Source organism: Scleropages formosus, chromosome 2 (genome assembly GCF_900964775.1).
Source record: "Scleropages formosus chromosome 2, fSclFor1.1, whole genome shotgun sequence".
NCBI classification, from domain to species: Eukaryota; Metazoa; Chordata; class Actinopteri; order Osteoglossiformes; family Osteoglossidae; genus Scleropages; species Scleropages formosus.
The window spans coordinates 38214014-38226843 of record NC_041807.1 but is presented as its reverse complement, the minus strand read 5'-3'; the positions used below and the strand labels follow the sequence as shown (position 1 = coordinate 38226843).

Here is a 12830-nt window from a genome sequence, read left to right as displayed (position 1 = left end):
GTCAATGAACGAAGGGGATGTAGTTGTTTTTAATTTGTTTACTTGTAACCTTGTTGATATGATTTGTTTCTAACTGTGTATGATATTAACTTTATTTTAATAAAGTTGAAGTTAAAAACACACTCTCTCTGTCACTCACACACTATGGGTGAACCTGAACAGCATGTCTTTGGACTGTGGGAGGAAACCAGAGCGCCAAAAGACTTACACTGCTAGATACACTACTTACACTGGGTCATTCATCCATAAATCAGTGGAACACACTCTCTCTGTCACTCACACACTATATATTTTTAATTTCCGTTATACTGTAAAAATGAGAGTATTACATTTCATCTGAACAAAGTATAACTACATACTCAGTGCTAATGTATGTGTGTGAGTTTAAGATGTTTTTGTCCAATAATGCTGATTTATTTTGTTTCATATTCTTTTATACTTTTGTATTGTCTTTCCAGTCCACTTTCTTTCTGTCTCACGTCGTTGCATTTTGTGTGCGGTGTGCTGCTGTAGCCTCGTGCAATTAATACATATTCATTCATTCATTCATTCTTTGACACCTTCTTCATGAAGACATTGCCACTATCTTCCGGTAGATGGCGCCAAAACGAAGGGAATGTCGGCACCAAACTCCTTCAGCCGAGAAAGCGACACATCAACGGTTTTGCACTTATGAGCTTTTACTGTTGGTTTTCGATCAGATTATTTCCTGAGAATCAAATATTATATAAGATTGTTTCACTGAGACTTATCGAAGTTCTCATCATGCATTCATTTCAATTTTAATTTTATTCAATAACAGAAACTCGTATTTCCATTGTTGAATCACTCTATTCCTCGTAGTGTTATAACAGCACTGGAATTAGTGGTGACCGTGGTAAAAAAAATTGGCAATATTAGTAATATTATCCTTTATTAGAGATTATACACATTTTTATAATTCCAGCCAGTAATGTTATCGTCTGCTGCTGCTGTGCGGTCCTCTTTCGTCATTGGTCAAGGTGTGTGAATTTCTATTGGCTGCCATCGACCCTTAAACCAGGTCTCCAGGGAGACCGACCACAGATCGAGCCAATAGTGCCTTTCCCCTCAGGAGCTCGAGGGACACACAGCCAATCGAAATCGAGTTCGAGCACGTTCACTTTACCGGAAGTACATGAGGCGGTTCATCCTCGAGACAGACAATTTCTAATGTCAAGTTTGAAAAAACGAGTCGTTGGCTAAAAGTGTGCTTCTTAGAGTAACAGTACCATTTGATTTCGCATAGCAATGCTTAGCCAAGTATTTATTGGAAATTAGCTCAGTGTGACAGCAGTTTTAGAGCGGAGTTGTGCACTTCAGATTTAATCTGAGATTACTTCCCACAAACACAATCATCCACCCAGTGCAATATAACTCAGAATAATCCTGTAGTGAGTACTGTATTATACTATACAGTGCTAATAGAAAAACAGTGGAGGCGAGGTTAAAGAGGACAGAAACACGAGAGCCGCGCAGAGGCATTCATTCAGCGCGCGAGGAGTTAACGGCGGACTGACGCCTGTTTGTTAGTGATGAGAACTAGTAATCGGCGAGTGGATTAATAACCGGTGGCCATGAGCGCTCGCGCTCTCGCACGCACTCGCCGTGGAGGCGGACACTGGCTGGATTCGGCCGCCGAGCTCCCTTTAACTCGCCATGTCCCGCTGAAATAATAAGTAACCGACCCGCTGCAGCGTAGGGATCGCAGCCCAACGCTGTCGGCAACAGGTGGATCTGCGCCCCGTCCGTCTGTCCGTCCGTCCGTCCGTCCGTCCGGCCAGTGTCCGGAGCCTCCCCTCCATACTAGATCACCCCTCGCACGCTCCGCCCGGTGGCGGAAAAGGAGCCACCTGTTGAGCCGGGACATCCGCGCTCTCTCCTCCGACCGCCTTTCCGTCCGCGGAACTTCACTCAGTGGGTCTGTCCTCCGTCTCGCCGCTCTCCTTCGTCCTCCTCCTCCTCCGTCCTCCTCCCACCGCCGGGCGGACCGCGGACCATCGAGCTCCGCTTCGCTCCGTCCCGTCCCGCTCCGTCCCGTCCCGCTCCGCTCCGTCCCGCCGCAGCGACGACGACGAGTGACCCGGCCGGGGCGCCGATGCCCACCGAGATGCGATCCGTCATGGAGCCGCTCTGGGAGCCCGTGAAGATCAAAGCCCATTACGGGGGGTGAGTGAGTAGAGACCCAGCGGCGCTCAACTCCCCGTTTCTCCGCACACCACTAACTAGCACTACTTAACCAGGAGGAAGAAAGGACTAGTTAACCACCGTTAGCACCGCGTGTGCGTCCATGATATTCTAATAACATAATAATAAAAAAGAGAAGATTTAAACTTAAGGAGTGGCGGTAAAGAGAAGTCGTGCTGTGTGGTAGAAGTTATTGTATAAAAGAGAAACTTTCGCAGTTTGGACTTGAGGGCCCGTCAATCTGTGTCACATTGATTAAAGTAAAAAGGTGTGAACGTGAGTGATTTTAACAACAAACTCCAGAAACACAAAAGCTTCACAAAAAACACTCTTCTGCAACACAAATGACTGTAACCTGTGTTAATATTACTTTTGCTGCGTGTGTGACGTCATTATCAAAGTCCTGCTTGTGGCGACGTCATTCGGCTTTCTTGACACTGACGTAATGATTAAACGCTTTACAATGACGTCATGGGCAAAATTGCTCAGTAAGAAATATTCTAAGTAATAGTGGTACTTCCTCGTCTCAGTGAACACATAATTAATGGCTTCTTGTGTTGATGCTCATGCGAATAATGATTAATTTTAGAGTAATTAATGGTGGTGGTGTTCTGAACACCCACACAGTGTTGGAATGAGTGATTACACAGCTCCATAGGATGACCTTCCTTTCTCTGCAGAGAAGTTAATTTTTACTGGCAATAAATGCCGCCCGAATTAGCGGAGTTTGTCCAACAGTTCTGTGTTGAGATGGCAGTATAAGGAGTTAATTCCTTATAATAAGGAGTTAATCATGACCCCAAGAAGTGGGCCGCATGACATCGTACTGTGTCTGAAAACAAACTTCTCCGTTCTGCCAGTGTCCGAACACACAAACTTAAAATTTTGAAATTTAACTGAACAAATAGAAAATGGTGAGGTACTAAAGTGCGAATGGGACTTTGGTGGAGCCACAAACTGGGTGTTTGTTTTGCTGTGTCTCCTAGACATGGGGCTGCGCATAACAAAGGCATGTCACTAAGTTTTACTGCGTCATCACCTACAGTAAGAAGTGATGTATGAAACACTTCCCACTGAAGTATCAGCGCTGAAATGTGTATGTTATCTAAGGTCACAGATGATACGGTGGTAGGCTAGTGTGTTATCGTGTAAAGGTTGTTGGATCGGGTGCCATCTGAGCCCTCGGTTCTCTCTCTGAAATATACAACTGTACATCTGTAAGATATAAGATAATTTTGGACATAAGCATCAAAAGAGAGTGGCTCTCTAACAAACCTTTTAACACATGTAGAAATTCTAATGACTTTATGGTGCCACTTGAGGGGTTCCACAAATCCAATTGTGGACGGAGCTCATTAATTGAGAAGTGTAGTTATTGCAGTACTTTGTACCAGAGATGCACTTAAGAAGTGATAAATGGAAGTTCCTTTTTAAAATTACATTTGGTTCATGTCCTTGGTGCTGTTTGCCTTCCTTTAGCTGAATTCCTGTACTGCTGCTGTACACTATCGGTCACCGGCGTCACATCGACGCTGTGTGTTCCAGGCTGTGAGCGAGGGGTGTGGAGATCAGCACTATAAATATCCGTGGACCGCGGTATTTCGACAGCATGGTACCTGTTTAGATGGACTGACTGGCATGTGGGCATAGTGGGAGGCTCGGTGGAGCAGGGCTGGGCTGGCAAACATAGCAGGGCAGGCTGCTGAGATAAGGAGCCTGGAGAGGGAGACCCTGCTGCGGAGCGCCTCCCGCTGTCTGGCCTGTGCTAAAACACGGCGCCGCATTCATTGCCCTTCTCTCCGAGTCGTGTTCCCATCTCCAGCTCGGAGCCGTCCTGCATCTCAGTCGTACCGCGGGACGGGGTTCGGTGTTGTTCCGGGAGTTGCGCCGAATGTCATGCGGCTCCATCAGAAATATCATGTTGGCCCTCAGGTCTCCATGGAAACGGTGACATCAGTTTTCAAACCTGGGAAAATGAGCTCAGAGTTCAATCTGCACCTTTTCCCACTTCAGTGTCCCACGCTTTGTCCAAAATTACACTTTTCTACTTATTTTTCAGACTTCCCCCCAATTGCTGCTGATCTTGGGATTTCTTTTCACGGGAAAACAAACGCAGGATTTTGTATATTTCCGTAACGTAGTTAAAACGATCTCATAACAGATTTAGTCCTGTATACTGTATATGTTAGGCATTTCGTGTCGTGTTTGTGTGTTGTTCTGCAGCGTGGGAGTGCTTGAATAAACATCAGAGGGTCCGTGGCTCCTCATCCTCTCTGGGTCACGGGGATCCCGAGGGGCGGCTTCGTCCCTCAGATGTGGCAGCATTGCAGGAAATGTGGAAAATTCCTCACCTTTTCCATTTACCTTTTCTGCAAATCCACCTTTTGCAATACTGGAACCCGGTCAAACGGTGGAGGTGAACTCGGAGGCAAAGCTGAGCCACAGCCCGAGGTGCTGTGGTTTTTCTCTCTAGGTCACGGGTTGAAATGTCACAAGGTTTCGTACTGATTATACTTGCTATATAAATATTTATACTGTCTATATGTTATCTATCCCATGTCTGTGTTTATATAGTAAGTATAATTCACGTCCACTGTTTGACCGGGTTCCAGTATTTAAATTAACACATTTTTATATAATTACACACACACGCGCGCACACACGCACAGTATATATGCATATGTGTGTGTAATTTTATAAAAATGTGTAATTTTTTCTTCCCACAGTCCAAAGATGTGTCTCGGGCAAACGGGTTAGTCTGAATTGCTGTGTGTGTGTGTGTGTGTGTGTGTGTGTGTGTGTGTGTGTGAGAGAGAGAGAGTGCCTGCTGTCCCATCCAGTGTGTACCCTCTCGCACGCCCTGTGTTTCCAGAATGGACTGTGAACCTCTGGGCACCGGCACTGGGCAAGCGTTTATTGATGATAAATGGATGTTGCGCTGTGTTTGAGTTTGACGTGCAAACGGACCAGTTAAATAGCGAAAACTGCTGATGAACCAGAAATCTGGCGAGACTCGGGTGTGAAGGGAATGTCCTGAATTGGGTCGGTCCGATTCAGCGCTTTCTCATTTCGCTGGTTTCTCCCGTTTGCTATAAATATTTTTGGGGTGTTACTCAGACCCCTGATGGACTCAAAGCTGGCTTCAGCATCGGCTAATCCCTGCGGTTGCTTAGCAACCAATTATGTGCCGGTTTATCCTTAGCTGTGAGTGTTTCCCTGCGGGCTGCTGCCGAGTCGCCGTAAACGTCGCGGCTGAAGAGTCGGCGCTCTTGTCGGGCGTCCGTTCGCACCTTCGTTGACATGAACGTTCACACCAAGGTTCGCATACCTCCACAGGTTACGGCGAGGCGCCGCAGATCCTTGCGGGATTCCCAAATCTGCCCTTGTATCCCTTGGCACCCCCCACCCCTGCCACCCAGGATTTTCACTTTACTGTTTTTTTTTTTTTTTTTTAAAACCATGCTGAGAACTTAATTTCTGAAGGTCTCAGTTAAGGTCAGATCTGTCGCTTTTCGAACAGCAGGTGGAAACAGTCTGGGCGCTGGGTTCGAGCAGAGCACAGGAACCATTTCATTCAAACTAGGTTAAGAACAAGCATCCTTGTGGTGCGGTCAGGACAGTTTTGGGTTTGCGAATGAACAACCTGCATGAACGTAGGTGCTGACGTGCACCTTGGTCCCATTTGGACGAATATCTTGCTGTGTTATTATGAAGATTATTGCGCTGCAGTGGAATGAAGGTTATGAACATGTCACATGAGGGGAAGGGTGAAGCGAGAGTTTCTCCGGTTTCATTGTACACATTAACTTTTTATTTCACTGAGAAAAACTCAGAGCATTCAAATTATTGATGTTATGGAGGAGGATAGGCCGAGTGGCCTCATCATCCTTATGGTATTTCTTATCAACATTTTGAGTTCTTAAGGTTCCAATGTTTGGTCCGAGTTTGGGGATTTGGGGGGGTCTGCGGGTTTTTACCATGTTCCTTTGGGGGGAAAAAAAAAACTCATGTATACATTTGGAGATCCAGTGATTTGTTTGATGTGTCCCAAACGCTGTGCATAGTGCTGATTTACTGGTGCTGTTTTTTTTTTTTTCCTCCCTCGAATCCCATCCCTTGATCAAGGAACATACTCTAAAGAGATGCAGTAAAAGTTACCTTGCTGTAACTAGCTCAGTGTACAAACCTTGGAGAACAGTGTAAGGTATATGTAAAAGTGTATGTGTTGTTATGTATACTATTGTAATATTTACCCTGTTTGTGCCAGAGAGATCTCAGGTCACGGGTTCCTGTTGTGACCTGACCCTGACTTTGTGCATCTAGGGTGACCTTTGACCTCTCTTCAGTCAACGTGCCAAGCGGCCCGATGCCCTTAGTGTACGGCTGCTCTGCTTTCCGCAGCCGAGCCTTTCGTAATGACTTCCAGGCCCGTCTGGGGGGTGGTGGGCGTGGCCCGCGCACGGCACGGGGGTCCCGGCCCAGCGATGGATCCCTGCCCGACCGGGGGGATAGAGGCTTTTTGTTCGCAGCTGGAGCGGAGCCCAAAGGGGGGATTGATGTTGTCGTAGGAACGACGCGTTGTTTGGACAAGGTCTCGGGGTTAACGAAGCGGGAAGGTTGCTTGTCCCGGGGGAGACGGGTTCGAGAGGTGCCCGCTGAGCCGAAGCGCAGATAGTCTTGGTGTTTCGTTCCCTCAGCGTGTTCGAGAGGACTGGCAGCATTTTGAAGAGTAATACATTGAAAGTGAGGACCTACCTGTGCTGGTGGGGGGTGGGGGGGGGGGTCACTTGGTACTAAATGACTTCGTAGGTGAACTTGTTTCTCCTGCAGCTTTTCATAGGTGAATGACGCCAACTACCTGGATGCAGCTGGAGAGAGTCCAGGGTCCAGCTGTCAATTTGTATTCTGAAGACCTAGACTTGAATCCTACATCCTGCTTTGATACTTTTACATTTATTCATTTAGCAGATGCTTTTCTCCAAAGCGATCTGTATTTCACAGAAAATACAATTTGTACATTGCATTAGGAGACAGAGACATGGCTGCAGACATGTTATTCTTAAGTAAATTTGGTTTATTACTTTCTGGTTGATGCACAGATGTTCATTGTGTGAGGAGGTGCATAAAATGCAGGATAGATGAATCCTCATAACCTGCTGCAATTTTATTTTTTAAAAGGTACACAAACATTTACATACAATGCCGGAGTAGGTGCTGTGTAAAGGCTTATCTGGGTATGATTATGAAGTTATGGCGCATGAACTTTTACGTCATGCATGAGCTTGAGAGATCTTGGGCAAAGTGAGTCTAGAAAAGGTGAGTTTTCAGACCCTTCTTGAATGTGGACAGAGTTTCAGCAGTTCTGAGTGAGAGGGGGAGGTTGTTCCACCAGAACAGAGTTGGAATTGAGAACATCCACGCTTACTGCTGATTGAGATACTTACCTGAAATGATACAGTAAAAATTACCCTTCTGTATTACAGTTGTGTAGCACTGGTCCTTTACAGCACCTGTGCTGTTCAGGCATAGGTTCAAAAACAGCTCAGTCTGTGTGGAGTTTGCATGTTTCCCTCCCTGTGTCTGTGTGGACTTCCTCCAGGTGCTCTGGTTTCCTCTCACAGTCCAAACATGCAGTGCAGGGGAGCTTTCTCTGTGTGTGTGTGTGTGTGTGTGTGTGTGTGTGTGTGTGTGTGTGTGTGTGTGTGTGTGGCTACCCTCTGATGGACTGGCATCCTGTCCAGAGTGCCCCCACCTTGCACCCAGTACTTCCAGGATAGGCTTTGAATCACCATGACCCTCAAGGATACATGGTCAATGAAAATGAGTGCGTGTATGAGAGGGTAGATATGTTTGTCTAAGAAGCGCCTCACAAATAAGTTGCCTCACAGAAGGTTATTGGGTAGATGAATATATAATAAAGTGAAGAAAGATCCCAGTAATTACACACACACACACACACACACACACACACACTATTTCACAGTTCGCAGGAGATAGAAACTCAATAACTATTTACTATGAAATGTACTGAGCAGTGGTAAGCGCTGCTCCTTTTGGGGTCGGAGGTTGCAGGTTCGAATCCCACCTCCAGCACTAGTACCCTTGAGCAAGGTACTTATCCTGGTGATACAGTAAAAATTACCCTGCTGTATAAATGAGTAAATCAGTGTAAGTAGCTTTAAACTGCAAGCTGATTTGCAGAGAAGAGTGAGATAAATAAAAGTAAATACATTTTTCTCTGTGTGTGTAAAAGTTTTTCATAACTTTTTTTTTTTTTTTTTCCTCACTTGTTATGAGTTGTGCAGTAGAAGAGATCAGCAAGAAGTGACATTTTGGGAAGTGCTGAAGGACACAATTGCTCCTGCCATTAATTTCCCTCCATCCCGTCCGTGCGTGTGACGCTGTGAAGGTCTCGCTCGACGAGTCGGCGGCTCGTACTAACGACGCGCGGAGGGGTACGAACGTGGCTCTGAAGCGAACGGCTGTGAAACCAGGCAGACTTTGGCTCTTCCGCAGTCCAGGCCGTAGAGAGAGGAGGAGGAGGGAAAAGGGCCTGCAGACAGCAGCCTTTGAGAGGATATGAAAAACTGTGTGTGTGTGTGTGTGTGTGTGTGTGTGTGTGTGTGTGTGTTGTTTACTGGAGAGATAGCTGGAACAGCACCGAATGCAGTAACGCTGAGCACAGGAATGTTGAGAGCTGATAAAGCTCCTCTCGGCCTCTTTGTGTTCCGTCTAAGAGCTTATTTCTCTATAGGGAACTACCTTCCAAGGTGTAATGGCAATAAATTCAACTCCTGATCCTTATCGACTTCTACACTTCCTTCTCGTACAGTTTTATTTCTGGAAGAGGTGCTCGAGAAAGGGTATGTGTGTCATACTCTTCTATTTTATTTTTTGTCTATAAATATATGAACAGATCCAGAACTTTATTGGCACTTGGACCCCCAGGGGTTTATTTTTCCCCCCTTTGCTCCTTTCCGGTTGGGAGCATCTTGTTTTCCTCTCCTCAGTTGCCACTGGCTTAGTCCTTATCTATACTAGATAACGTAGTTCTCGGTCATTAAATGTGTGGCTAATATTTTATCTGTAGGGTTATTTTATGTCTAGTATATCTTTTACGACTGTGTCCCCTGACCCTTTGTTCAGCGCTCTGTGTCGCTGCATGAGACAAGAGCTCTATGAAAATAAGTTGAGTAGAATGTTGAATAAACCAAAGAGAAAAAAAATCTCCATATAAAAATATATATTCCAGTCTCACAGTTACTCACATTACAGCCAGTTGGCACATTTTGTTCTGTAAACACAAAATGGTCCAACACCTGATCTATAACAAACACAAAACATGTTCATAAAAAAAAAAAAAAAAAAACACCGTCATAGACATTGAAACACACTATCGATGAGGGCATCCTCTTTGGTCCGTGAGTCTTAAGCACAGGACAAAACCCCCATAGGACAAATAATTAATTAACAAAATTTTTATTCTTCTGATTATGTGTAGTTTATGAAACTTTTGAGTTGTAAAACCACATTTATTATATAATGAGACCGCAATAAGGAAGGCATTATAAGTATTGTATTGTAGCATATATTAATACTTGTTATAAGTTTACAGCTCATTGTTTTGCAGTATAAATACTAGTGCAATTATAAAAAACAGAATTAAAAGAACATGATATGTCTCTGAAAAATAATTAAAAAAAATTAAATGTTAGAACATATAAATAATTAAATATGTTGACTGTTAAGGTTTATTTCAATTTAATTTTACTACCACCTGATGCTGTGTCCTATGCCATTACAGAAAAAGATTGTAATATTTTCTGGGATTACTTCAGTATTAAATTACTTAATTCGTATTTTTTCTCCCAATTAGAATGGTATTAAATGGTATTAGCTAAAACAGAAAAAACAGGGGCTTTTGTCATTTTTTTTTTTTAATTAAGAAAATTTTGTCGTACTTTGTGTTTCAAAAGAGGGGGTTTTGTCCTAAGCAGGTTTTGTCCTGACCCCGTCCATCTTGTACTCCTGCTTCACAGTGGACCCCAAAACCCCTTAAATCATATGAAAAACTCAAAATGGAAACATTTTTCTATATTAATGACAGGTAACATCACCTTTGACACATCGTAAACACCACCGTTAAAAAGCGCATTGCCATTCCATGCATCCCAAACAAAACGGGTGATTCAGCTCAATTAATCTCTCTCTTTTTATGGAGCGTTTTTCATCACAATGTCACAGCGCTGAGAAAAGTAACTGTAAATGATTCATTATTAGTTATAACAGGGGTGCGGTGGCGCAGTGGGTTGGACCACAGTCCTGCTCTCCGGTGGGTCTGGGGTTCGAGTCCCGCTTGGGGTGCCTTGTGGCGGACTGGCGTCCCGTCCTGGGTGTGTCCCCTCCCCCTCTGGCCTTACGCCCTGTGTTGCCGGGTAGGCTCCAGTTCCCCGTGACCCCGTAAGGGACAAGCGGTTCTGAAAATGTGTGTGTGTGTATTAGTTATAACAGTTACAGCTCACTGTAGAGTAAACCAGATGGTAGTTGAGGAGAGGAAAACAAAAAAAACCCCAAATACAAAGCAAGGAAGGGGGGAAAAAAACTGTGGGGGGGTCCAAGTACCAGTAGCCCCCTACACTCCCAAGGCATTCTTCTGTGGTAACACTGTGGTGACACGACCACAGTGTTGACTTTGTCCCGCGAGCAGTCAGGACCACGAACGCTGGACACGTTGTGCTTTAGCTGATGAATATCTCGGGTCCGAGTCACGTGGACGCGCCCCGTTTGCGAAACCTCCGGCTCCTCGCAGCACGAGCCCGTGCGTCAGGGCCCCGGGGGCTCGTCGAGCAGTTCCTCGCGGCCCTTCCTCCACCCCTCTCTGCCTCTTATCTTGGGCCGCGGAGATGTTGAAACCCGAGATCTCCGTGAACGTTTCACCCTCCGCGTCCCGGAGTGCCGGCGAGCTCAGCCTAGGGCGCTCCAGCGCCGGCGTTCCGTGTGCACGAAAGCAGATGAGGCCAGAAAAGGGTGTGCTGCGTGAATCATCTCCACCGCCGATAACATTTTGGCAAAAATCGCTTCGCAAATGTGCTGCATATTTTTTCCAAGGTTACCGATCCCACGCTTGTACTTCCAGCTGTTGAGCTCCTCTTCTGTTGGCCAAACCCTTCCGCACGGTATCGACACTTACCTTCTATTTCTGCGATGAATGATGATAAACTTGAATTGCTTGTCAAAACATAAAACTGATTTAGTTTCTATTGAGTGCTGTTGTGTTATCCTTTGTGTGAGAGAGAGAGAGAGAGAGAGAGAGAGAGAGAGGGATCACGATCACGCTCACGCTCTGGGAATTCAGAGAAGATCACTCACGGAAATCGCATCTCAACCCCACACTTGTCCCCTTTGCTCTCGGTAAATATGTAACCTTAAGTCATCAGCTGGTTGTTGGTTCTTGTCCCAGATGAGGCTCTCCTGTTGTGCCCTTGAGAAGATACTTTGTCTTACTTGACCTGCTGATTTCACCAGTGTGCTACACTGTATCCACTTATATAATTTATTATATATTTTTAAAATATATAGAAATATTTGTATATAATTTCTAATTCTTTAATGTACAGTATTTTATGCAGTACATTTTAACAGTTTGTCGTGCAGCATATTAAGAGGTAAAAGATTAATATTATTATTATTATTATCCACTTTGAGAATAAGTGGAGGGAGACGTGTGTAATGTAACAATGAGTTCCATAGTGACTTCAGTTCCTCTCTTTTCTGCGGTCACACAGAAACACAAATAAAACACAAGGACGTTCCTCCAACGCAATATTCCTCCCGATCGCGGCATCTCTCTCGGGGTTCTTTCCTTGGTATGATTATTGGCGTGGAACGTGCGCACTCCTCACACTTCCCAGAATTCCTCAGTGCTGAGTCACACGGCAAGTTGACCTTTGCCTGCCCAGGTGACCGGGAGCGGGGGGTGGTGGTGTTGGTGGATTTTGTGGTGGGTAAGTGAGTGCGTGGAGCTGCTGAAGGTGAGGTTCTTCTCGATCGGTGTCTATACCACCCCCAACCCCAACCCCAACCCCGCGGTGAAGCACGGTCCCTTTGGTGGTAACCGCTTGCTTTCATCTCCTGGGTGCATCTCAGCTGCTCATTTGCATACAACGCAGTTCAGAGGCAGATGGACGGGTGGATTTCGGACCGGTCTGGTTTCTAACGCCGTGTTTTAATCACAAACACTGCAGTGCATGATGGGAAATCCCATTTAATGAATTTGGACTCATCCCACGTACTTGGAATTTGGAATTTGGACCGACACCACGTATGAGTCGAGGAGCTCAGCTCGCCGTGGGCCGCGCTTTTGTGGAAGTTATTTAATTTTTACCCCGAAACCAGGCTGCCAGTGAGAGACGGGTGGGTCCGGGAGGGAAGTAGCACCTCGCAGACTCGACTAACAGGTTTCTCGATTCGCTTTCCAGAAGGGGAAACGTTGCTGTCCACTTAGCACATTTCTTCTCCTTTTTTCTCTAATTTTAATTATAAAATAAAATATTTGAAACTCAAAGCATACTGGTCATACTTGGTTAAAGCATAAGTGAATAATGCTTATAATAATAATAATAATT

At 45.3% G+C, this 12830-nt stretch overlaps 1 protein-coding gene across 1 annotated transcript in view; it reads left to right on the top strand.

Moving 5' to 3' along the window:
* The first annotated feature begins 1780 nt into the window (after positions 1-1780).
* Positions 1781-12830, top strand: part of prkcz (protein kinase C, zeta) — a 121117-nt gene continuing 110067 nt past the window's right edge. The window contains exon 1 of the mRNA XM_018736585.2: positions 1781-2187. Within this exon, the coding sequence (XP_018592101.1) occupies positions 2117-2187 (71 nt within the window). The 5' untranslated portion in view covers positions 1781-2116. The remainder of the gene's footprint in view (positions 2188-12830) is intronic.